The sequence below is a fragment of the Pongo abelii genome, chromosome 3 (assembly GCF_028885655.2).
Source record: "Pongo abelii isolate AG06213 chromosome 3, NHGRI_mPonAbe1-v2.0_pri, whole genome shotgun sequence".
Lineage (NCBI taxonomy): Eukaryota > Metazoa > Chordata > Mammalia > Primates > Hominidae > Pongo > Pongo abelii.
In genome coordinates this window covers 191,739,595-191,766,779 of record NC_071988.2, presented here as the reverse complement: position 1 = coordinate 191,766,779, position 27,185 = coordinate 191,739,595, and the positions used below count along the sequence as shown (strand labels likewise).

At 36.0% G+C, this 27,185-nt stretch overlaps 1 protein-coding gene across 20 annotated transcripts in view; it reads left to right on the top strand.

The window, feature by feature from the left end:
* Positions 1-27,185, top strand: part of NEK1 (NIMA related kinase 1) — a 223,970-nt gene that overhangs the window by 19,547 nt on the left and 177,238 nt on the right. For all 20 annotated transcript variants that reach the window (XM_063723724.1, XM_024245861.3, XM_054554703.2 and 17 more), the window contains 7 exons: positions 3,581-3,664; positions 4,859-4,926; positions 5,638-5,724; positions 6,761-6,815; positions 8,827-9,027; positions 13,441-13,501; positions 16,973-17,124. In XM_063723724.1, coding sequence (XP_063579794.1) covers positions 3,581-3,664; positions 4,859-4,926; positions 5,638-5,724; positions 6,761-6,815; positions 8,827-9,027; positions 13,441-13,501; positions 16,973-17,124 — 708 coding nt within the window. The remainder of the gene's footprint in view (positions 1-3,580; positions 3,665-4,858; positions 4,927-5,637; positions 5,725-6,760; positions 6,816-8,826; positions 9,028-13,440; positions 13,502-16,972; positions 17,125-27,185) is intronic.

Genomic DNA, 27,185 nt, shown 5'->3' with positions numbered 1-27,185 from the left:
TTAATATAATGTTTGGCAATAAAAGCTCATGCCTTTAAAAAATTAATGAATAAACCCATCAAAACTGAGCATACTTTGGGAAAATTCTAATACATTTTATTACACATAGAAATCTCAGTTTTGGAGCAGAGAAGATGGATTGTGGTACTGTTTGGTGCTATAAGGCCGTCTGTACTAATGCAAAATAACATACAACTGTAATTCAGACAATTATATGATAATTACTGTATGGTGCTTGATATAACACAACATAACATTTGAATTTAAAAGTCTTCTGAGCAAGAGAATCCCATTTTCGAAACAGTATTTTTTAAATATTAAGATGGAACTAATGTGTAATGAAATAAAACGCACAGATTAGAAGCAGGGTTACAATTTTTTTTTTTTTTTTTTTGAGACGGAGTCTCGCTCTGTCGCCCAGGCGGGAGTGCAGTGGCGCGATCTCGGCTCACTGCAAGCTCCGCCTCCCGGGTTCACACCATTCTTCTGCCTCAGACTCCCGCGTAGCTGGGACTACAGGCGCCCGCCATCATGCCTGGCTAATTTTTTTGTATTTTTAGTAGAGACGGGGTTTCACCGTGTTAGCCAGGATGGTCTCGATCTCCTGACCTCGTGATCCACCCGCCTCGGCCTCCCAAAGTGCTGGGATTACAGGCGTGAGCCACCGCACCTGGCCAGGGTTACAATTTTAAAGGGCTTCCCTCTCCTCCCAAGTCCAACCCCATGTAGTCAAACCCTAATGTAGCAAGAGTCTGAACTAGGGTAGACAAAGGGAATGAAAATGTAACATTTATATTTTATAAGCTGTGCCTTTCTTCTCTGCTTTGCTTATATATTCCATCAAAACTGAGCTCAGGAATCACCTCTTCTGTCCCGCTTTATTTTATCACCTCCAGACTGCGTTGCCTCTCCTCCTCTATGCTTTTTCAACTCAGGGCATTACTCCCTTTAATTACTGGTTTACTTACCCATCTCCCCCAGTAGTCTTTGATATGGATCAATAAACAATGGCCCGTGAACCAAATTTGGCCCCCTATCTCTGTTTGTAAATAAAGTTTTATTAGAACACAGCTAAACTTAATTGTTTGCTTATAGTCTGTGGTTGCTTTTGTGCTATAGTGGAAGAGTTGAGTTGAGACAGAAACCATCTGGCCTGCAAAACCTAAAATATTTACTGTCTGGCCATTGACAGAATAAATTTGCTGACCCCTGATCTCTGAGCTCTTTCATTAATTTTTTTTTTTTTTTTTTTTTTTGCTAGTTCCTGCACATATCTGGTACATTGTTGGTACTGAATAAATTTTTGTCAAATTAAGAAGTACAAGTATGGGAAATATGGTAATAGAAGAACACTATCTGTGAAATGAGACATGAATGGTTTCTAAGATGTGTTCCATTTCTACTGGCAAACTCCATTTTATCAGTAATACTCAACATAATTTTCACTTTCCTGACCTCTCCCTTGTTGAATTAATTGCTGTCTTATTGTATATATCTCTGTTAAAAAGCTTATGCAATTATTATAGGTATTTGTGAGTATATTCCTTATCACTGTACGGACTCCTTAGAGAACTGTTTTTGATCTTTATACTTAAAATGCCTTACGTGAGTATAGAAAGGAACTTAACAATCTGTGTAATCATTAAATAAATATAGAACTGAACTGAAGAGTTTTTTTTTTTAAAAAGAAAATTGTTTTTTTAAAAAAATACTGAAGAGATAGAGTAAAAGGTAAACACGTTACCTTTCATTCCCTCTTCTGCAAATCCACTTCCCTGAGGTAAACACTGTTAACTGATTGGTAGCTATCCTTCTGTGCTTCCTTCCTTTATTCCTTCTTTCCTTCCTCAGTGCACACACACAATTAGATAGATTCAGGTATGGAATATAAGCATATTTTTTTAAATAGGGGTATACTATGCATACTGTTTTGGAACTTCTTTTTTCACTTAATAGTGCATAAACAGTATACATAGAAGTGCTTCATTCTTGTCAGTGACTGCATAGTATTTCTAGTATAGTGATAATACAATATATTTAATCAGGCCCCTTGTTGAACATTCAGGTTGTTTATATTTTTGGGTTCCGGCTAACAGTGCTGTAGTAAATATCTTATTATATACATGGTTTTATATTTCTGATATTATTTGTAGGATAAATTTGAAATTGAAATTGCTGTTTCAAATGGTATGTGAATTTAAAATTTTCACATATTTTGACAAAATGATTATAATTAACCTTTTCACAAACACCTGTGAGAAAAAGGCTTCTTTTCCCAACATTCTGACCAACAGTATGTATTATTTCATTTTAAGCAAGATAATATGGTATCTTAATTTTTTTTTTTTTTAATTTGGGAGGGAGTTTAGTACTTTGTATATGTGTTTTTCGGCCATTTTTTCGCCCCGTCATTCGCCTCTCCAATCTTTTGTCCACTTCTTATTTTGCCTGCCAGTACTTTTCTCAGTGATTTGAATAACTTTTGCATCTTAGAGAACTAGCAATCTATCACTTATGTTGCAGGTATTTTCTCAAATTATTACTAAACTTGATTATGTGTATTTTGCTCTACAGTTGTTTTAAATTGTATGTAGTCAACTTTATCAGTCTTTTTCTTATGACTTAAGCATTTTATGTCATGTTTTGAAAGTCTGGCTTTAGTCAATTGTTACAGATAATTAACCTAGGTTTTCTTTTATTGTTTTTTTTATTTAAAAATGCCATATACTTGGAATTATTTTGATGTTAACAATGAGATAGAAATTAAGCCTTTTTATTTCCAAGTGGCCATCTCCAGAGAAGAGTGTTTATATATAATAAATGTGGGAAGAGAAAAAAAGTCAGAGATGTCTTCCAAATTTCCAGCTTGATATTTTTTGCTTTTGTGATTTTTATATTTTTAAAAAGCATTATAGAGGTTAGATGCAGTGGCTTGTACCTGTAATCCCAGTAGTTTGGGAGGCCAAGGCAGGAGGAACACTTGAATCCTCAGGAACTCCTGAGACCAGGAGTTCAAGACCACTAGCCTGGGCAACATAGTGGGACCCTGTCTCTATAAAAAAAATAAAAATAAAAAACTAGCTGCCCGTGGTGGCATGCACCTGTAGTCCTAGCCACTCGGAGGCTGAGGCTGGAGGATCATTTAAACCCAGGAGTTTGAGGCTGAAGTGAACTGTGATAACATGATTGCACTCCAGCCTGGGTGATAGAGCAAGACCCTATCCCTAAAGAAAGGGGAGGGAGGGGCGTTATAGAAAAAAGATGTATTAAAAACAGAGGAGAATCACTTGTTTGTCTTAATATTATAAATATAAATTATTTCCATTTTCACTCATAAAGTTACTTTCCACATTTGTTTTGATTTATAAGAGATGACCCAGAAGCATCTCTTACATTTTGGATTTAGTATGTGCAGAGCTTGTGTTGACTTGAATATCTATTTAATGTCAGTGCCTACAAAGTTAAAAGAAATTGTAGCCTAAAATATTTTTTTAAGGATTTAGTTCCTCTTATCCCTAAATATTCTTGAATTCTTTTAATGGTCAAGGAGAGGCTTGACAGATCTGATTTTTCTTCCTAGATTTTGGACTGGTTTGTACAGATATGTTTGGCCCTGAAACATGTACATGATAGAAAAATTCTTCATCGAGACATTAAATCTCAGGTATGTTATTCTGTCACTGATAACTTCTCAATGGATAAAGACATGGAACCTTCATTGTTTTGGGCCAAAAATTGTTGAACCTGATTTAGTGTGCATCAGATTATCTGTCTTGTCTCTTCATTTTTATCCTATTCATCTGCGTCCTGTATTAGATCTCCTGCTTGCTTCCCATACTCTAAAAATTACTTTCCTTCCCAGTCTCTAAAACTTACAGAACATTTTTTATAACTCCAAAAAGAACCTCGTACCCATTAGCAGTGAGTTCCCATTCCTCTCCACCTAGACTGTGGTAACCCTTAATCTACTTTCTGTCTGTGTGGATTGGCCTATTCTGGACATTTTATATAAATGGGTATTATGAAGTATGTGCCTTTTGCCTGTCTGTCTGTCTATCTATTGTTTTTGAGATGGAGTCTCACTCTTTTGCCCAGACTGGAGTGCAGCGGCGTGATTTCAGGCTCACCACAACCTCCACCTCCCAGGTTCAAGCGATTCTCCTGCATCAGCCCCACGAGTAGCTGGGATTGCAGGCACCTGCTACCATGCCTGGCAATTTTTTTTAGTTTTAGTAGAGATGGGGTTTCACCATGTTGGCCAGGCTGATCTTGAGCTCCTGACCTCAAGTGATCTGCCTGCCTCAGCCTCCCAAAGTGCTGGGATTACAGGTGTGAGTCACTGCGCATGGCCCCTTTTGCCTATTTCTAAGTCATACTATTTGTTTTTTTGTTGTCATTGTTGAGTTATGCAAGTCCTTTTCTTGATAAAAGTTGTTTCTCAAATATATGATTTGTAAAAATTTTCTCCTATTTTATGGATTGTCTGTTTTCTTGATGGTGTCCTTTGATGCACAAAAGTTTTTAATTTTGATAGTCCAATTTATCCTTTTAATTTTTTTGTTTGTGCTTTTGATGTCATATCTAAGAAACCATTCCCTAGCCCAACGGCATGAAGATTTATTCCTGTATTTTTCTCTAGGAGTTTTATATTTTAGTTTTGATATTTAGATCTAGACTCCATTTTGAATTAATTTTTGTTTATGATTTGAGGTAGGGGACTTCATTTATTCTTTTGTATGTGAATATCCAGTTACTCTAGCACAATTTTTTTAACTGGATTTTAAATTTTATGAAAAATGTTGACTCAGAACTGGACTGTAACAATATTTCTAGCGTTTTTTTTTCCTGTCTTTTACAGAACATATTTTTAACTAAAGATGGAACAGTACAACTTGGAGATTTTGGAATTGCTAGAGTTCTTAATAGGTAACGTGAATTTTAAACTTTGTTTTGATACAATGTTTTCAGCGAACCTTCAATCCATGATGATGTATATGTGATAATTTATAGTATCTTTAAGTACGTTCTTTACTGGGATGTTGCTTTATTGGGACATGTCCTGAGAAAGGCATCATTAGGTGATTTTGTCAGTGTGTGGATATTATAGAGTGTACTTATACAAACCTAGATGATAGAATGTGCTACACAGGGAGGCTGTATGGTGTAGCCTATTGTTTCTAGGCTACAAACCTGTACAGCATGTTCTGTACTGAATACTGTAAGAAATTGTAACACAATGGTATATATTTGTTTATACATAGAAAAGATACAATATAAAAGATAAAACATGATATACCTTTATGGGACACTTATCATGAATGGAGCTTGCTGGACTGGAAGTTGCTTTCTGTGAGTGAGTGAGTGGTGAGTGAATGTGAAGACCTAGCACATTTCTGTATGCTACTGTAGAGTTTATAAACACTGTACAATTAGGCTATACTAAATTTATTAAAAAATAAAGTAATTACTCTACAATGTATGTCAGTCACCGTGTCACTAGGTGATAGGAATTTTTCAGCGTCATTATAATCTTATGGGACCAGCATCATATATGCGATCTGTTGTAGACCAAAAACAACATTAATGTGGCACATGACTGTGTCTTAAGCTTCTCCAGTAATTTTATTTTTCTTCTAGTACTGTAGAGCTGGCTCGAACTTGCATAGGGACCCCATACTACTTGTCACCTGAAATCTGTGAAAACAAACCTTACAATAATAAAAGGTATTTAAAATGATATTCATTATATGATGTATTTCCTTTCCATTTTTTTGTTGTCATGTTTATTAACCTTTGGAATACTATTCTAAAATAAATAATACATACCTGTAAACACATACGTATATATAAAATGTTGTTAATATATGGTGAGGGGAATTGTAAAAAAGCTCTTTGATTATCTTGCTGGAAGAACCGCAGAAAGAATCACCTTATTATTTATGTTATAATTGAGAGTAGAGTGCTTTCTTTGGTCTTTTCTTCATGGTAGTCACTTCTTATGAAATTATTGCTAATATTTCTTGAACACACTATAAGCCAGGTACTGTTTTGAGTTCTAGGTATTCTCTCAGTCTTCACAATAATTTTGGGAGATGTAGGTATTAATCATTCCTCCTCTTTTATAAGGAAACCAAATGCAGAGAGAAGCAAAGTAAATTCTTTGAAATCCTTGAGTCTAATAAGTGGTGGAATCAGCATCCAAACTAGGCATCTGGCTTCCAAGCCCATATTTCTAATCACAGCACTGTAGTCTGGCTAGCAGACTATATAATATGTGGGTAGAAAGAGCGATTCTACCATTAAATTCCTGCTACCCTTTATTTTCTCTCTCATTGGAAAATCCCAACCAAGGTAACATTGGTCAGTAGCTGTTGCAAATTTCTTAATACATTTTGAATGTCCATTAAATTAGTATTTTGTTTTATAATTTTTAAAATCATGGTATTTTACAAATAATTGAAAAAAGTTTGAGTTTTATGAAATAAAAATAAATAGAATTTACATGAATTTTTTTGATATTGTTCTTTTAAATGTTAAATTTCTTTAATGAAGCTTCAAAGTAATTGTTGGGGCAACCATTTTCTTTTTCCAATCTGGGACAGCTACTTTTGTCATTTGATTATGGTTGAAATTTTTAGTTTTAAAGGAAATTTTTTCTGGAGCACATATTTTTCCAAATCACTTTTATGCTGTTTATGTTTCCTTTAAATGAAAAAATTTTAAATACTTAGAGGAAATTTCTCATTTTTATCTTCTCTAGTGACATTTGGGCTCTGGGGTGTGTCCTTTATGAGCTGTGTACACTTAAACATGCTGTAAGTAGAAGTTTCTGAAATACTTTTAAAGTTATGTTAAAAAGCAACTATAATGTTTTTATTATATTTTAAGTTATATTGTCTTTCAGGTAACCCTTATCCTAGAAATTCTCCTCTAAGTCCGTTTTTTAATTTCTCATTTTTTCTGAAGTATAAATCGATTTCCCTTTGTATATATGCGTATCTAGTATATTTGCTATTTTATAATATTTCATGTTGTTTTCCAGAAAATTATTTCTAATGACAGAAATAAATTTTGCTATTTTCTTAATGTTAAATTTTGTATGAATTTGATATTTTGGCTTAATAAATTTTACTAGTTTCGTTTTAGTGAATTCTTTCAAAACACCCAGATTGAGTTTGGAATTGAACTAATTTGAAGAATTTCATTCCATATACTCATTGATGACTTTTATCAATTTGAGTAATCATTAATTCAGAGTATTTAAAATTTTTACTTTTGAGACTTTTTTTTTGAAATAACATATAACACACTAAAAAGGGGAGAGTTCTTGTCCTAAGTAGGTTTAATCTTAAAAAAGCAATTTTTTGAAATGGAAAGTGATTAACATTTTTTACCCACTGATTAAACAATATTGTATTTTCATTACACAAAACTTCAGAAAATATAAATAAGTGAATAAAGGATCATAAGCAGTTCTTCCAGCCAGTATTGACTACCTGTAAAATGAAATTTTTTCTTCTTCCCCAAAAGTTGGATTAGACTTTATAAGAAGTTTTATAACCTGATTTTATTGCTTAATACTATTTGGGGAATATTTTTTCTTGTCATTCTTTTTAATGGTTGCATACTCTTTTACTATATTGCCTTAGTTTTTTTTTTTCTTGAGGAAAAAAGCATAAGCTGACAAAGTAATGTGGGATGGTGGTTATCAGATGCTTATTTGAAATAATTGATCAGTTTTTCTGCAACACAGTTATTTGAGCTTTAAACCATTGGTTTGTGGGTTTTTAAAAAATCTTTTCATCTACATTGCTCTGTCACCATCTCTTCTGTATTTTGGGATTGTTTACTCTTAAGTAGCATGTGTCTTAAGATACATGAAATTCAGTAACTTACCCTTTATGAAGAGCATGTCAATTGAGAGATAAACGAAAGTGCATTGGAATAGAGAACCACATCTTTTTTGCATTTAGGATTCCTATTTAGGTGTACAGATGTTTCTATGAGATTGAATTTACTCAAATGACATTTAGGAGAGCTCAACATTTAGTAGAACTTTTATAATCACTGATGCCTAATTTATAGTACATTTTATTTTCTTAATATGTATATTAAAAAGATATTAACATTGTACAATTGTTCTGTAATATTTCAGTGGAGATATCAAAAGCTTAATATTGCCCTCTTTCAAAATGAAATCTTCAGATTTTAAACTGCCCCACTTCTTGTTTTCTTTTTACTTTAAAGTTTATATTGTATTTAATTCTGACATATATATTCCTGTTAAGATATTTTTTATATTGCTGATTTCCATAGCTTTTAGGAGCATCACATGCATACATAATAGGGAGCATTGTCTAAAAGGAAAGTATTAGTAGTTTTATTTATTATATTTTCCCCCAATACTTTTAGTTCTGTAGTTAATTTCTTGTTCTAGTCATTACAACAGAGGCACTAAAAGGCAGGTCTTAAATGAAGACCAGCAGGTTGTTCTTTTTCTGCTTGTGGTTCTTTGGCCCTAATTTTGCTTACCTCTAAGGCATAACCTTTCACCATTTGATTATTGTCATAGTTTATGAAACGTTTATTTAATACATCCCATCTTTAAATATTTTGAATAAGTAAAAATTACTCTTATTTTTTGAGGGCTGATATTAATTCATAGATAACCAAGTAAACTTTGCTCTAGAAGACATATTCTAATTATTTGGAAGAGGATTGTGTTTCTATTCTATATTGGTAGGAAAAGAACTATTTCTTATTACCGATACTCTCAGTTTCAATTTATATATGTTTCCTATATGTTATTTATTTTCTGAAATTTAGTTTGAAGCCGGCAGTATGAAAAACCTGGTACTGAAGATAATCTCTGGATCTTTTCCACCTGTGTCTTTGCATTATTCCTATGATCTCCGCAGTTTGGTGTCTCAGTTATTTAAAAGAAATCCTAGGGATAGACCATCAGTCAACTCCATATTGGAGAAAGGTTTTATAGTGAAACGCATTGAAAAGTTTCTCTCTCCTCAGGTAAGTTCTTTTTCCTTTAAAATTAAACAGTAGGGTTATGTTGATTAGCTAAGACATGGCCTCCAGTGTTGAGGAGAGCACATCTGGACCTTGGGGGAATGGCGTGCCTTTTTCAAACTACATTAGTGTCACTTTCCTTTCCATGCTCTTTCTTTTTCTTCAGACAGAGTATTGCTCTGTTGTGCAGGCTGGAGTACAATGGCAAAATCATAGCTCACTGCAGCCTCAAACTCCTGGGCTCAAGCAGTCCTGCTTCAGCCTCCTGAGTAGCTGAGACTACAGGTGTGCACCATCACACTCAGCTAATAATAAAAAAAAAAAAAATTTTAGAGACAGAGTCTCATTATGTTATTCAGCCTTGTCTGGAACTCCTGGCCTCAGGTGATCATCCCACCTTGACCTTCCAAAGTGCTGGGATTATAGGTGTGAACCAGTTCGCCCAGCCTTTCCATTCTTATATAACTGTTTTCTTAATGTTTGCTTTCCAGTTATGCGTTATTCCTCTGTTCTCTGAATTTCTAACTGTAAAATCATTGAGCATTTCTGTGCTTCACTCTCCTCACCTGTGAGCAAAGGGATTATTAAATGTATCTATAAGGTTGTTGTCAGAATTAAAAGTGATAATACACATAAAGTGCTTAATGTCTAGCATGTAAGTGCTCAAAATATTTAATGTCTTAAATATTACCTACATATCAATGTATTTTACTAATACAAAATTTTTTAAAATTATTTTTGAGACAGGTTGTAGTTCTGTTGCCCAGGCTGGAATGCAGTATCATGATCATAGCTCACTGCAACTGCCATCTCCTGGGCTCAAGCCATCCTCCCATCTCAGTCTCCCAAGTAGCTGGGACTACAGCCACATGTCACCATGCCCAGTTAATTTTTGTATTTTTTGTAGAGACAGGGACTCACCATATTGCCCAGGCTGGTCTTGAACTCCTGAGCTCAAGTGATCTGCCCACCTTGGCCTCCCAAAGTGCTAGGATTACAGGCATGAGCCACCACACCTGGCCTATAAATGTATTATTAACATAATTTATATATTATAGTTATATTCTTTTTGATAGGAAATGACTAGAAACCATTTATATGTAGGTATACTAGATTATTGACTCATGATTTCTTCTTTAGTGCACACATGTAGGTGCATAATAAATATTTGTTGAGTTTAACTGAATTTTAATTTCACAAGATTTTTAAAGCAATCTATATCAAATCATTAGCATAAGTTATTCATAAAAATGTGATCACCTGAAATTGGAATTGTTTTACTTTTCTGGTTTAGTGAGGCCTTTGTTAAATAACTGTTAACCTCTTCAGTAAATAAGATATTCAGCAAAACTATAGTTTTTTTTTTATTACTTTAATATGCTCATGGAGGAGAAGGAAGTATATATCCTTCTGACTTAACAGAACACGCATGTGACCAAATACTCTTCAGAAAACAGAGATGTTGATTTTACTGTTACTACCAGGAGAATGCATTAGTATGCAAGAAAGCCAAATAAAATTTGGAGATTAAAGGTTACTTGTATAGGTCATAGCAACAGCCTCTGAAATGTGGGTGTCTTACAAGACTCCTTTGTTATAAATAACATTTGCGAGGACACTTTTATTATGTAGTGTACTATTGTTTTTTTGGCAGCCACTAGAGAATAAACAATGACTTCATTTAGTCTTGCTGAGGTTTCTTTCTCCCCATACCAGGAGTTGGGACATACCGTCTCAAGGCTGAAGTACTGGAATTTATCTAGCTAGCAATGAAAGAGAAAATATTCAAGCCTAAAATGTGCCAAACTTATAATATGAAAAGAAACAAGGGTAGATTGTGATTATTCACAAATGGAATATTTGACATTATGTGTTTAGTATATACATAGACCCTACTTGTTACTATTTAAGCACCACTTATATTTCATTCTTCATGAAAACCTTTATCTGCTGTTCCTCAGATTTATTTTCTACTATATATCACTTGTTTAAAGATAAAAACCTTTATCTGCTGTTCCTCAGATTTATTTTGTACTATATATCTACTTGTACTTAGGTGAGAAGCTTTGTGATATTTTTTTTTTTTGAGATGGAGTCTCACTCTGTCACCCAGGCTGGAGTGCAGTGGTGCAGTCTCAGCCCACTGCAACCTCCACCTCTGAAGCTCAAGCAGTCCTCCCTCCTCAGCCTCCTGAGAAGTTGTGATACCTTTTTTTAAAGGCTATAACTTTGAAACAATTCATGAGCTTTAGTGTAACATATAAACTATTATTTCCAGTATCACTATAATGCTCCCTGCCATTTTAATACTTCAGTCCTCTCAAGGTCATCAACCGTGGTTGATAGGGCCTAGTTTTCAGTCTTGTGCACTGTGGCAACTTCTTCCTGGATATGGCTTGAAAAACCATGGATAAGTTCTGATTCATTAGGAATACAGGGACTGTCCAGTGGAATGCTCTGTGATGATGAAAATGCTCTATATCTGCATTGTTCAATATTGCAGCCACTAGCCACATGCGGTTAGTAAGCACTTGAAATGTCCTTGGTATAACTGGAAAGCTTCATATATATATATATATATCTTAAATTTTAATTCAAATAGGTGCATGTGGCTAGTGGCTACTCTATTGGACAACATAACATAGGGATTTCAGGATCTTCTTGGATTCTATATGCCCCATCTCTCAATTCACATGACATTAACACAGGAAAACAAAGACTTCTCCAACAGTGGAAGAAATGATTAGATTTGGGGACAAGATGGAGATCATAAACCACCTGTTTTCTTCCAAGAAAAAGAAAAGGAAAAAAATGCATTTGTTGAGGGCAGAACACACGTTCACATGGTTGCTCTAAATTGCCTGTGAGCCAGACTTGGCTCTTACATTTGTCCGCTAGTGAAAAGGTTCTCAAACTTTAGCATGCATCAGAATCACCTAGAGGGCATTGCTGAGTCTCACCACAACAGTCTCGGTTTCAGTAATTTTGAGGTGGAGCCTGACAGTTTGCATATCCTGCTGGTATGAGACTTTGAGAATTGCTCCAGGGGTTTTCTTAATGGGAAAAACAACCCCCTCAGATCATGTATTATTTTGCCTATTGGAGTGTCTGGACCACTGTTAATATAGGAAGATTCTCTCACCAAGGCTCAGTTCTCTTGAAAAAAGAGAAAATTCACTTGCCTTTGCCTTCCCCACAAAGTAAGAAAAAAAAGCTTAAATCGAGTTAATTCTTTGTTGGTATCATAGTTTTGAAGTTAAGGAGAGAAAAATATGGAGTAAGGAGAAAAAATTACTTGCATAAAATGTAAATGATTTTTGTTCCTGATTTATAAACATCTATGTTTATAAATGCTGGAGAATATATAATGGAGCGTTTATACTAATATTAAATGGAGACATTTGTTAAATTAAGAATATTTACATATTCAATAACTTAATAAAATTAGTTATAATTTATAATTATGAGCTACAAAACTCATTGGAGATGTTGAGGAATCAGAGTAAAGTTAAAATAACTGAGAGATTACTAGATAATTTCTTTTCATAATGAAGTGATTCTTCAGTAGTTTTGAAGAAAATGAAGGCTATGGATGCACACAGAATATAGAGATTTTTCCAGATAGGTAGTTGTGTTAAATTGCTGAGAGATGAAACAGGCAAGTAATGTATGGATGCCTACCTTGTTCATTAGATTGATTTGAAAAGAAAGCCTCTATCTGGAGAACTAATAAAAATAAATTGGTGCTGGGCACAGTGGCACATACCTTTAATCCCAGGACTTTGGGACACTGAGGAAGGAGAATCACTTGATCCCATACATTCGAGACCAGCCTGAGCAACATAAGGAGACCCCCCATCTCCATAAAAAAATACCAAAAAAAATTTTTTTTTAATCAGCCTGGCATGGTGACACACGCCTGTGGTCCCAACTAATAGGAGGCTGAGATAGGAGGATTGCTTGGGCCTAGGAGGTCAAGGCTGCAGTGAGCCATTGTCTCACTGTACTCCAGCCTGAGCAACAAAGTGAGACCCTGTCTCAAAAACATACACCCATAGATACATACATAAATAAGATTGGGAGGGAGTTAGCATGAGAGAAATTTATTGAATGGATTTTTTTTTATTTTTCTTCATTTTTAAAATAGAGACAAGATCTCACTGTGTTGCCAGGGCTGAACTCTAACTCCTTTCCTAAACGATCTTCCCCTCAGCCTCCTAAAGTGCTGGGATTTCAGGCATGGCCATGACACCTGGGCTTCTTTTTTTTTTTTTTTTTTTAAAACTTGGTTTTAGTACTATTTATTTGGCAACATAATTACTACTGAAAAGGGGGAAAATGTATTATGATTAATGGGTAGATTTTTTATTTTGAAAATGTAACATCTTTTCTAATTTTTTTCTCTTTCAACCTCAGCTTATTGCAGAAGAATTTTGTCTAAAAACATTTTCAAAGTTTGGATCACAGCCTGTACCAGGTAAATGAAATGTGATATGAAGCCTTTCATCTGTTTGCAGTAATCAACCCTAATTAAACTGGAAATATATGTAGATATAGTAAGTTGGGATAATTCTAGCATAAATTTAATCCAGAGGAAATGCACCTTAGAATTATTAATGATTTATGGCAATATACAGTTTCTTATAAATTAATAACAACATTCTCATTTATTGTTCATTTTATTTAAATGAAATCTGGCCTGAAATCTTATATCTTTATCAAATGCCTAGCTGATATTTTGAGAACGTTGTTATAGAATTATAAAATGTCCAATTTTGGTGTAAATCTTTATATAAAATATTATCTTTTTTTTTTTTTTTTTGAGATGAAGTTTCGCTCTTTCCCAGGCTGGAGCGCGGTGGCGCAATCTCGGCTCACTGCAACCTCCTCTTCCCGGGTTCAAGTGATTCTCTTGCCTCAGCCTCTGAGTAGCTGGGATTACAGGCATCCACCACCAAGCCCAGCTAATTTTTTGTGTAAAAATACTAAAAAATAGAGATGGGGTTTCACCATGTTGGCCAGACTGGTCTCAAACTCCTGACCTCAGATGATCCACCCGCCTCGGCCTCCCAGAGAACTGAGATTACAGGCGTGAGCCACCGCACCCAGTCGTAAAATATTTTCTTTGAGAAATATTTCATATTCTGAATTTTTTTAAGTAAGTGAATGTGAAGTCAAGCACTTTCTTAAAGATAGGTTTTCTTTTCAACAATGTGGCCAGTGGTATTAGAATTGTTGTAAGATTGTGGTTATATACTATGTGTATGTATTTAGATGTATCTATGTGAGAGGGAAATTATTTTTTTCCTGAGTAGAATGATTTCAGAATGGATTTCTAAAATCAATGGAAGTTATTTAATACGTGAAGCATATATTGTTTTTCAAACGTAATTATTTGTACTACTCCATTTTGAGTTTGGATAAATTAATAAAAATATGTATCATAAAAATGAGCCCATTTAGCTAGAAGTGGTATGACAGTGTGTTCTCAGGAAGGCAAGCTGCATTTAGCCCTTCTTTTTTTTTTTTTTTTTTTTTTGAGGTGGAGTCTTGCTCTGTCTCCAGGCTGGAGTGCAGTGGTGCAATCTCAGCTCACTGTAACCTCTGCCTCCCGGGTTCAAGGGATTCCCCTGCCTCAGCCTCCCAAGTGGCTGGGAATACAGGCGCCCGCCACCACGCCTGGCTAATTTTTTGTATTTTAGTAGAGACGGGGTTTCACCCTGTTGGCCAGGATGGTCTCAATCTCTTGACCTCGTGATCCGCCTGCCTTGGCCTCCCAAAGTGCTGGGATGACACGCGTGAGCCACCAGCTGCATTTAACCCTTCTTAAAGACCCTTAGACATCCTCTCATTGCAGAGACCACCAATCCCTGAGAAATCAACTCACTTAAACAGAATTTACAAGAGACCAAGAATCGGCATGATTTCTCTGGGCAGTGGGCAGTCAAGCTTCGTAGAAGTTATGTCTTAATCAAAAGGCTCTTTGTCACAAAAGCTGGAAATACCCAGTGTCAGCACGTTCTTTCCACATGGATAAACCCATATGAGAATTAGAAAGTAATTTGTCATAAGAGTATTTGGTTGAATGAAATGCTTAATAGGAGTAGTATTACTGATAAATACTTTGTGGCCTCCAGTCCCCTATGTTAAACTTCATGCCATAGGTAGCCTTGTCAATGATCCTGAAAAATACTCTAAAATCAGATAAGTAATTCTTTCTTTTCTCTGGAAAGTAGATGGGACTGTTCATATCTGTTTCTTAGAAATCTTTATTTTTTATGCTTTTGCACCTCTAGCCCCTTTTCTGACATGCACTGTATTTCTTTGATTCTATTAACACGTTTAGCCAGGTTGCAGTATTGTGACTGTGTGTGTATATGTGTATGTGTATGTTCTAATTTGATTGTACAGTTGAACTCTCAAAGGGAAATCTTTTTTTTCTCATGCTTCCTGGTTTCTGGGTCAAGATGTAGTTGGAGTATGTGTTTGGAAAACCTTACCCTGTCACATCGTATATCCCATATTGTTAACAAAAGTTACTTCTGAATCTCTAAAATGCTGACTAAATGGCTTATATTGTTTTTATTTTTAAAACAGTTTACTAAATTATATGAAAAATAGATACTATAAAAATGTTTTAAAAGAAAAATTACCCCAATTTTAACACACACTGTTATATTTGATATATTTTTCTGTGATGATATATGCATAATAACTACAAATTGAGAATGCGTTGTTAGGAGTTTTGTTTCTTTTAATTTATACTATTATATGATGAACATTTTCTATTACAATTATATTTTTTTGAAGAACTGAGTTTAGTCGTAGGATTTCATTTTGAACTACCAGTTAAATTTTTTTCTCCTTTCCCCTCCTAAAAAGTAAGAACACTTGTGGAAGAGATTGATTTAAATTGATTTAGCACAATATAAAATCCTGAGCTAGAGAGCAGTCTGGAAGTGGAAGAAAGTAAGCTGCTGCTCAGGCTTTAGGGCAGTTTGAGCAGAGGGGTATCTTGGCAGATATTAAAAATAAGAGAGGGAAAGAGGGTTTCAATAAGGGTCTATGTAAACTCTACTCTGACTTCTTTTAATATCCTCCAGAGATGTGAATAAATAGTAGAATTTTCTTTTTATTACCTTAGGGTGTTTTTCTTGAACTTATCCCTTCTAAGACTGAACCTCATCTAGGCTTCAATAAGAGTTAAATACATAATACTGCAGGGTTTATTCTTGTGCATGGAGTTTCTCTGATTATTTCTTTAATATCAATTCATAAATAATATTCTTAATATAGATTGCTCTCCAGAAAGTGTAACCAATTTATATTTCTGCCAGCAGTCTTTAAGGTACCCATTTTGTGGAACCCTTAATGGTAATGATTGTTTTAAGATATTTCTTTTTTGACAGGTCTGTAGGTATAGATACCATTCAGACATTATATGAAGGAAAAAAGTTGCTTATATTGATGTAATTAATGCTTAACAGTGGCTCTTGATTATCTTCTGATTTTGAAAGTAGTTTCTAAAATGTGAATTTTTAAAAAATTATTTTTAACAGCTCTATTGATACATAATTCACATACCATACAGTTTATACATTTGGTGTCTACAATTAAATTATTTTTAGTATATTCACGATTAAATTATTTTTAGTATATTCACCAATATGTGCAACCATCACTCACAGTCAATTTTAGGGATTTTTTTTTAATATTAAAAACTTCAACATGTTAGAGGAATTTGGCTTTTAGCTTCTGTCAAAAAGTGACTTTAGGTAAAATAGTTAAGGCATTAGCAAATAATAAGGGATGAATTAAGATATTTGATAGAAAGTTTCAAATACTATCAATGATTATGAAAATTAAACAGTGCTATCTTGAAGAATTCTGAAAGTAAAGAGTTAATATAAAGAACTGCAGACAAAATTCTTTGTATCTTTTCATCTAGCTAAAAGACCAGCTTCAGGACAAAACTCTATTTCTGTTATGCCTGCTCAGAAAATTACAAAGCCTGCCGCTAAATATGGAATACCTTTAGCATATAAGAAATATGGAGATAAAAAATTACACGAAAAGAAACCACTGCAAAAACATCAACAGGTATGATCGTGTTACATACCATGTGTTAATAACAAATTCAATTCAACCTTATTTCATTGCAGCTCAATTCAGTTACCTTGATATTATAGGATTGCTTTTATTAAGTTACCAAGGAATGTCCTCCTACTGTGTTTTACCAATCCTCTAAAACTGAGAAGCCTTACAGGAGTCATAAAAAGTCATTAAGTAAATATATTAAATAATATAATTAGTGCAATAAAAAGCAAGTGACATTATAAATGAAATAACTTTTGAGCAACCTAAGCAGAGCCGTTTGTTTTTGTGCATAAATGAAATAAATACCTATGACATTCTTGATAAAAATCTGGAAATATTTGGTATTTGAGAATTCACAATCAGATAAACAGAATCATAGAGCTGGAAGGAATGTGATCATATAATCTACTCTATCATATTTCAGATGAAAAATGAAGGCCTGTAGAATTTAAGCGACATGCCCAAGAACACAGTGATAGTTGCAGGAATTTGACATTTTCTTTATGTCAGTAGCTGCATGCTTTGGTATATGGAGCTTGTCTCATTTTGGATTACATACATATACGTATACATATACACAGCCTTAGATATGTATGTATACACACTGCTGTAAGATAAACTTTATATAGTAGGAATGATCAGTCACTTTGTTTAAAATCTATCATAGGTCAGGTGTGGTGGTTCACGCCTGTAATCCCAGCACTTTGGGAGGTCAAGGCGGGTGGATCACCTGAGGTAAGGAGTTCCAGACCAGCCTGGCCAACATGGTGAAACCCTGTCTCTACTAAAAATACAAAAATTAGCCGGGTGTTGTGGCACACACCTGTAGTCCCAGCTACTCAGGAGGCTGAGGTGGGAGACTCACTTGAACCGGGGAGGCGGAGGTTGCAGTGAGCCAAAGAGTGCGCCACTGCACTACAGCCTGGGTGACCATGAGATTCTGTTTCAAAAAAAAAAAAAAAAAAGAAAAGAAATTTAGAAAAATTATAATAAACAATAAAATGAGAGATTGTAAAAAAAATTTTTTTTTTTAAGCATACAGTAATAGCAGATACAGGAAGCAGCTGCTATTCCTAGTGCTGAGGCATAGTACCCAAAGAAGACACAAATTTTTAAAGAAACCCTAACCCCATCCTGAAGGCTGAGATTCAGACCTTACTGGTTAGGGTATGGCAGTAGCTCACTCGATGGCCCCACAGTTTGGGGCTGGCAAAGAGGAAAGTGTCCACTGTGGAGCTGACGAAACTCCCTTCGAAACTGCCTGGAGTGTCAGTAGAATGTACTGGGAAGCCACTTGAGGAGCCATTGAACTCACTGGGAAGCCTGCTGGGGTGCCAGTGGAACTTGTCTGGTGCTGCTCTAGCTGGGATGCTGGCAGAGGCATCAGCGGAACTCTGTGGGAAGCTGTTCTTGCAGGTGCTGCTGAAACTTACAGGGAAGCTGGTAGGGGCACTGGCTAAACACTCCTGGAAGGTGCCCACAGGGGTGAGTGCTGCTGTTTGTCCCACTTGCTGCAGTAACAGGAAGAAAGGAAACACACTAATCAGGAAGAGAAGCTTCTTCCTTTGCAGTGACCCTCTCAGTTTTACTGACAAAGCTTAATATTATGTTAGCAATCAAAGAAGAAATGTTTACAACGTCCAGCTCTAGCATCACAAGCTGGACAATGAAGAGTAGATTTGGAGCTGAGGGGCAATATGATAACTGGCCTGCTGGTTTTATCTATCTTTAACAAGATGTATTCAAACCTAAGTGGGCCAATTCCATCTTCTCGTTTTATCTCTCTTTACTTCAGTCACCACAAGAAGCCTAGGACTCCAGCTTTCCCTCACTGCCTAGACTCTCCCATTGCTGTAAGACTCTGGTCATACTCTGATCTGCCCCCACCCCCTGCATAGTTTTCTATAGGTTGGTGCAAAAGTAATTGGGGTTTTTGTCATTGAAAGCAAATCTGCCATTACTTTTGCATCAACCTATAATCTCTTCCAGAAAACTCTCTTATAGTACATTCTTGGCAAAATCCACTGTATTTTAAACTTCTAAAGATGTCTTCACCTTTTTTGCTTGAAAACCTGGTTTGTCCCTGAACACACTGTTCTTCAGCTCTCTTACATGCTGGCTGTTTTCTCTAATCCCTTAATATTATTGGGTCTAGAGGTAGGATGAAGGAAATGTTTCCCTTGCTTCTCATTGCCAGACTCTCCCTGCTGCCTGATCCTGCCATTCTCCTCATCCCTCTACCTTGATGCTTTTGCTACCGGACTGTATCACCTACTGCTCTTCTGTGTTAGGATCATCTGTAGACACTTGTCTTTTTTTTTTTTTTTTTTTTCCTTTTGAGGTGGAGTCTCCCTGTCGCCCAGGCTGGAGTGCAGTGGCGCAATCTCAGCTCATTGCAACCTCCGCCTCGTGGGTCTCCCACCTCAGCCTCCCGAGTAGCTGGGACTATGGGACTACAGGCACCCGCCACCACGCCCAGCTAATTTTGTTTTTGTATTTTTATTAGAGACAGGGTTTCACCATGTTATCCAGGATGGTCTCGATCTCCTGACCTCATGATCTGCCTGCCTTGGCCTCCCAAAGTGCTGGGATCACAGGCATGAGCCACCATGCCCCGCCAACCCTTGTCTTTTGAAGAGTTTAACACCTGACTCACTGTCACTCCTTCCAACATTGTCATAATTCTTTACAGTTTTAGGATAAAAAAAAGATGATACTTCCTATAGAACATGGCCTTTTGTTTTAATTTTCTTTCTTTCTCTTTTCTTTTCTTTTTGAGAAAGAGTCTTGCTCTGTTGCCCAGGCTAGAGGACAGTAGTGTGATAATGGCTCACTGCTGCCTCCACTTCCTGAGCTCAAGCAATCCACCTCCTCAGCTTCCTGAGTAGCTGAACCACAGGCGAGTGCCACTACACTCAGCTAATTTTTTATTTTTTGTAGTGGTGGCGTTGCACTATGTTAGCCGGGCTTGTCTCAAACTCCTGGGCTCAAGCAATGCTCTTGCCTTGGCCACCCAAAGTGCTGGGATTACAGGCATGAGCCACTGCGCCTGGCTTATTTTCTTGATCATTCTCTTTCAAATATCTCGTCTCCCACTTTAACTTAAAACTCTCACCTATTGCCATGCCATTAAAATTTTTATTATCAATAATAACAACTCTTTCTTAGCCTCATTTATAATCATCCCATTCCCTGATCACCACTTCCTGTGTTTCTGGCTTACTTCTTTAGGAGTCTGGCTGCAAAACATCTGTCCCATTTGGATCCATGAATCCTAATAGCTTCCTTTATTCCTCCCTCTTTATTTCTATTTTCCTTACCTGGCTTAAATTCCATATTCATTTATAATAATTTCCGAATGGTCAGCTCTCTTGCCCTCTCTTCCGTTATTACCAATAACCAAAAAACTTAACTTTGTGAAATCCAACTCTCCACTTCATTTGTGCCTGAACTTGGTCAGTGGAATATGGCTGGAGAAAGCATATGACTATTGTAACTAGTCTAACTTTCAATATGTAACCAACAATGTCAAATTAGCACCTTCTGGTCACCCTATTATATTTCCTCAATGTATTTACTCTTCTACTTCCTAGGTGATTATTTTTTACCTTCTCTTTGCTTTTCACAAGGACCAATATTTTCTTCCTACTTCACTGAGAAAATAGAAGCAATTGGAAGAAAACTTTCCCACAATTACTTCTGCTAGTCAGTCTTACCTGTTGGCAAATATTTTGCCTTTCTTCCTTTTACTTTGGATGACCTGTTTCTGTTGCCAGTTAGGATCACCTCAACCATTTGCATACTGTGATTCTTTTTTGCCTGCTAAAGGACTTTGCGCTCTCTCCTGCATCATTATAGTTTTTTCTCTCTACTGAATCATTCATGTTAGCTAACAAATATCCTATATCTTAAGTCTTTTTAAAAAGGAACTTTCCCTTATGTCCTTCCAACTACCTCTCTATGTTTCTGGTCCCTTTAACAACAAAACTTTCCCAAAAGATTGTCTATACTGTCTCCAGTTCATTTCATTTTGAACCCACTTCACTCATGGTTTTGTCACAGCTGTTACGAAACAGCTGTTGTGAAATGGCTCCTGACGTCTATATTATTAAATCCATGGGTCATTTTTCTTCTTCCTTGACCTCAGTTTTTGACTCACTTGATTGCCCCCTCCTTCTTGAAATATTTTCTTCATTTGAGTCTCTGGTATTACATTCTTCTGGTTTTCTTCCTACCTCATTGACTGCTGCTTCTCAGCCTCCTTTGCAAGGTCCTCCTCACCTCCAGGGCTTTTAAATGCTGAGGTGCTCAAGGTCTCAGGCCTCAGATATCTTCTTTTTTGTATCCATATGAACTTTCTAATGGATAACATCTATAAGCTGACTCTCAAATTTGTATCTCCACCTTGGACTCCTTTCCTGAACTTGAGACTGATATCTGTCTTAACATCTCCAGCTGTGTTTCTAATAGACATCTCAAAATTACCATATATAAAAATGAACTCTTGATTTCATTCTCTCTCCAAATTGATCTTACTTATTTCAGTAAATGGGAACTCTGCCCTTCCATTTGTTCTCATCTTCCATATCGGAGTCATTATTGACTACTCTTTCTACGTCATATCCTGTCAATCGTGACTTCAAAATATATTCACGGTCTGACTACTTCTGATTATTTTTACCACCATATTAGTCCTAGCCACCCTCACTTTCCACCAGGGTTATAATATTAATCTCCTGATTAGTCTAACTGCTTTCAGACTTACCCTCTTAGTCTGTTCTCATGTGAGCAGCCCAAATGTTCCTTTTATGATGGAAGTCAGATCGTTACACTCTCCTGCTTGAAACTTTTCAGTGTCTTTTAATCCCACTCAGTAAAAGCCATGGTTGGCCGGACCCAGTGGCTCATGCCTGTAATCTCAGCACTTTGGGAGGTGGGCCTTGTGACCTTGATCTCACGATGTCAAGAGATTGAGACCATCATGGCCAACATGATAAAACCCCTTCTCTACTAAAAATACAAAAAAAAAAAAAATTTAGCTGGGCATGGTGGTGTGTGCCTGTAATCCCAGCTACTCAGGAGGCTGAGGCAGGAGAATTGCTTGAACCTGAGAGGCAGAGGTTGCAGTGAGCTGAGATCGCGCTACTGCCCTCCAGCCTGGAGACAGAGTGAGACTTGGTCTCAAAAAAAAAAAAAGCAAGCCAGAGTCTTTACAACCGTCTACGAAGCCCCCGACAGCCTCATTACCTTTCCAAGTCTCATTTGCTACTCCTCCCTTGCTAGTCCCAGTGCAGCCTTGCCAAACCTGCTGTCCTTAAACATGCCAAGTACTTACCTGCAAAAACGAGTTTGTACTTGCTACTGTCTTTTCTTTGAGGTCTGTGCTCAAAACTTGCTTTATGAATAGAGCCTTTCTTGATCACACTATATCAAGTAATAACCATCCCTTTACACCATTCCCACGTTTCTAGTCTACTTTACTCTGCTTTGTTTTTCTCCACAATGTTATCACTTTCTAATCTATTTTCAATTAGTTTATTACCAGTTTCCTCCATTACAGTGCAGAAATTCATGAGGGTAGGGATTTTTGTTGTTGTTCACTAGTTTCTGGCAAGTAGTTCCTGGCCTCAAGTAATCCACCTACCTTGGCCTCCCAAAGTTCTGGGATTACAGGTGTGAGCCACCGCAACTAGCCTAAGCTTTTATTCTTAATCTTTAAAAGTAGCTGCTGAGGATATCCCAGTTACTCTTATATGATCATTACACATTGTATGCATGTGTCAGAATATCACATCTATCCCATAAATATGTACAATTATTATGTATCCATTTTTAAAAATAAAATTTAATGTAAAAAAACTACTTCAGGTTGAGGTAATGAAAAGGAAGCTCTAGAACATTTGAAATTGATTCTGTACATACATATCTAATTCTTGAAATAGAGACTTTGTGTCTATTGAAATTATTTGGTTCTTTGAAGTAATTTGAGTAGTATAACTTTGTAATTTTTTTCTGTGAAGTATGTATTTTAATAAACTTGCTATAACTTTTAGTGTGCTTTTAAGAGTTTTATATAATAAAAGCATAAAACATATCCCCAGTATTTACATACGCATTTAATTTTAATTTTGTTGTGGGCCTTCCTATTTGTTTTTTGGGTTTGTTTTTTTTTTTTTTGAGATGGAGTTTTGCTCTTGTCCCCCAGGCTGGAGTGCAATGGCGTGAACTCGGCTCACTGCAACCTCCGCCTCCCAGGTTCAGGCAATTCTCCTGCCTCAGCCTCCCGAGTAGCTGGGATTACAGGCATATGCCACCATGCCCGGCTAATTTTTTTGTATTTTTAGTAGAGATGGGGTTTCACCATGTTGGCCAGGCTGGCCTCGAACTCCTGACCTCAAGTGATCCACCCGCCTCAGCCTCCCAAAGTGCTAGGATTACAGACGTGAGCCACCACGTCCAGCGGGCCTTCCTATTTATATTCAAATGTATATTGCCCGTATTTTTAATATAGCTCAGAAAGTTTATAGATAATTTTGTGTTCTGGTGTTTTTACTTAGTGTTATATATACTTTCTGTATATTTTTACTTGTGATTATCGGTGGCTGTATTGTATTTCATATATTATGAAATCAGTCAGGTTGGTTGGATTCTTATAAATGTCCTTTTTTAAAAAAATGTGGCCTGGATCAAAATTTCTTTGGAAGTATGTTTTATGTTTTCTAATAGAGTTCAGTGAAATATGAATTCAAAATAAATTTATTTCATGGACCGTTTTTAAGATGCTTATTTATTCTAAATGGTTTACAAATGTAATCCATTTTAATGTTTGGAATATATATATACATGGAGTTCTCTGTCTTCCCAGGGAATAAAACTACCATTGTGGGGGTAGAGAGAGATGGGAAGTTGGGGGTGTTTGTATCTTTATGTCCTTATGTCTGTAAGGAATACACGCTCGAGTGGACTTGTAGAAGCGAGTTGTCTTATCTCTTGGCCATGTATCAGCCTGACTGAATGGAGAGATCAGAACTGTTGGTGAATCTGGATAAATGATATCATAGAAAGTCCCTAGTGTTTGGGTAGGATTGTAGCCATGTGTATAATCTGTTTCTTCATATGGCTGATAGAATCAAGTAATGTGTTGGTTTTCTTAATGTTTTCCTTATTTTCAATTAATATTCAGTATATAAAAACAGCATGCTTTGGAATTTTCAGATTTCAGTTAATAATATTCTGAATAATGTCTCTACTATCAAATATTCTGAATCATAGGCAAATGATTCAGATGGTAGTTATAAATGTTTTGAATTTCAGGCAGAGTCGTTTCCCTCAAACTTCATCAGGCAGACAAGTATGGTCTGAGCTAGACCATTGAGAACTAAATAATAATCAGCCCTTGAAGTATTATATAGCTTATTTTAAAAACATTTCACTGGCTGGGCGCAGTGCCTCATGCCTGTAATCCCAGCACTTTGGGAGGCCGAGGCGGGTGGATCACTTGAGGTCAGGAGACCTGCCTAACCAACATGGCAAAACCCCGTCTCTAGTAAAAACACAAAAATTAGCCAGGCATGGTGACATGTGCTGGTAATCCAGCTACTTGTGAGACTGAGGCAGAAGAATCACTTGAACCCGGGAGGTGGAAATTGCGGTGAGCAGAGATCGTGCCATTACACTCCAGCCCGGGTGACAGAGCAAGACTCTGTCTCAAAAAAAAAAAAATTTTTTTTCACTTAAAACTAAGTTTCTGTGAACAACAGGGTGAAAGTATTTAATGCCACAGAACTGCACACTTAAAAATGGTTAAAATGATACATTTTGTTTTATGTATTTTACCACAATGAAAGAAAAGCAACATTTGAAGAAAAGAAAAAGTAAGTAGGAAAAAAAAGAAACGGCAATCAATTGTGTGGAAAGTTTTTCAAATCTTCTAACAAAAGAATTAAAAGAAAATAAACCCCAGATTTCTGAAGTATTTTAAATATGATTTTTGCATGATTGTAAAAATAGGTTTTTCCCTTGATTTTTTTTTTTTCTTTTTTTTTTGAGACAGGACCTGCAAGCCATAGTGCAGTGGTGCAATCTTGGCTTACTACAGCCTCCACCTCCCAGGCTCAAGCAATCACCTCAGCCTCCCAAGTAGCTGGGACTACATGTGCATACTACCACACCCAGCTATTTTTTGTAATTTTTGTAGAGACGGGGTCTTGCCATGTTGTTCAAGCGGTTGTCAAACTCCTGGGCTCAAGTGATTCACCCACCTCGGCCTCCCAAAGTGCTGAGATTACAGGCGTGAGCCACCACACACGGCCTTTCCCTTGATTTTTTTATCTCATTTTTTTGAAAGACTTCTTTTCCCCCTGGAAATTAAAGCATCTTTTAGGTTGAAATTCACAGTGGCTCGTTAGAATTTTTAACTTCAAGCCTGAAAAAGGAAAGCTTTAACCACTTAAGATACTGTCATGTTTTAATTGCACAAATTTAAGCTAATGTGCATTAAGTTGTTATTATTCAACCTGTCCACAAAATATTCATGTATCATAAGACTTTTCTTTGCCCCAGTTCCTGTAACAGTCATAGGTTTTTTTTAAAGGCTCTGTTAAAGCAAAGGAGTGGCCATTAAGCCACCAGAGGGAGCTCCTTGAATATATTATGTTATACTTCAGTACTTCGGCTGTGATTTTTAAAAAGAACACAAACAGTTCTCTCAGTGTGGCTGTTTTGTGTTTCGTATTATTCTCTTCACTATAGAAATAGTGTTCTGAAAATACCTGTGTGATCTTAGAGGAACAGCTTAGTATTTTCATTTCATAAATATTTGAATATCTTATATGTAAGGCAATATGGACCATTAGAAGATGAATACAATCTTGACCTTTATGTAACTTACCCAAGAGTATATGAATATGTAAACATTCTCTTCTTATTCCACACTATTGTGTTATATATATATATATATATATAATCCAGTTATTTATATTAAGTTGCTGTATTCATGTTTTTAAATTGCTTTATTGTTTGGTGGTGTAGTTCACAAATTTTGAGAATGGTGCTAGACTGGCTACTAAAGTTAACCTGTGCAGCATGTCAAAATATAGAATGTAGGGCTCTGTGTCCAAAGATTATGATTTAGTAACTCTTGGGATATGTATTTCTAAAAAAATAGCTTTATTGAGATACAGTTCACATACTATACGTAATTCACCCATTAAAAGTTTTCAATTAAATGGTTTAATGTATTTATAGAGTTGCATAACGTTCTGCACAATGAATTTTAGAACATTTTTATCACCCCAAGGGAAATCCTTTTTCCATTAGCAGCCACTCCCCATTCTTCCCCCAACCCCACAGCCCTAGGCAGCCTCTAATCTACTTTCTGTCTCTATACAGATTTGCTTAATCTGAACATTTTATATAAATGGAATCATATAGTATGTGGTCTTTTGTGACTGGCTTCTTTAACTCAGCATAATGTTTTCACAGTTCATCTATGTTGTAGCATGTATCAGTACTTCATTTTCTTTTTGTTGCCAAATATTCATTTGTATGGAAGGAATATGTATTTTTACAAAGCTTCTGGGTAACGTTCCCCACTGTTTAAATTCTGTATACATAGAACATACCTTGAAATGTTAACTGTGTTTTTGTAATGATACTGTGAGGAGCATTATCTACTAGTTTTATTTCTTGTTCTTCAACAATAGTGCCCCTAGAGATCTCTCATAATTATTTTAAAACAAGGGGTTGCTATCCATTAGTGGTGGCAAAAACATTCTAGTGGGCAAAGAGCAGGGAATTTTTTGTTTGTTTGTTTGTTTCAAGTGATAGAAAGTAGCAGGGTCTGCTATACATAGTGAAGGTATTTTATGAAACTTAGGGGTGTGTGTATATCTTCCTGAGTCCAGATGGGAAATATATTTCTTATTGTGGGTCGCCTTTAGAAAAAGTTTGAAAGCTAATGTTCTTTAAATATTTCAGTATTGTTTTTATCTCATCAACTCTAATGTCTTTTCTGAGGTAAAGTGGTAACGTAAATGGTTAGCTTAAATAAGAGTTGAATTGAA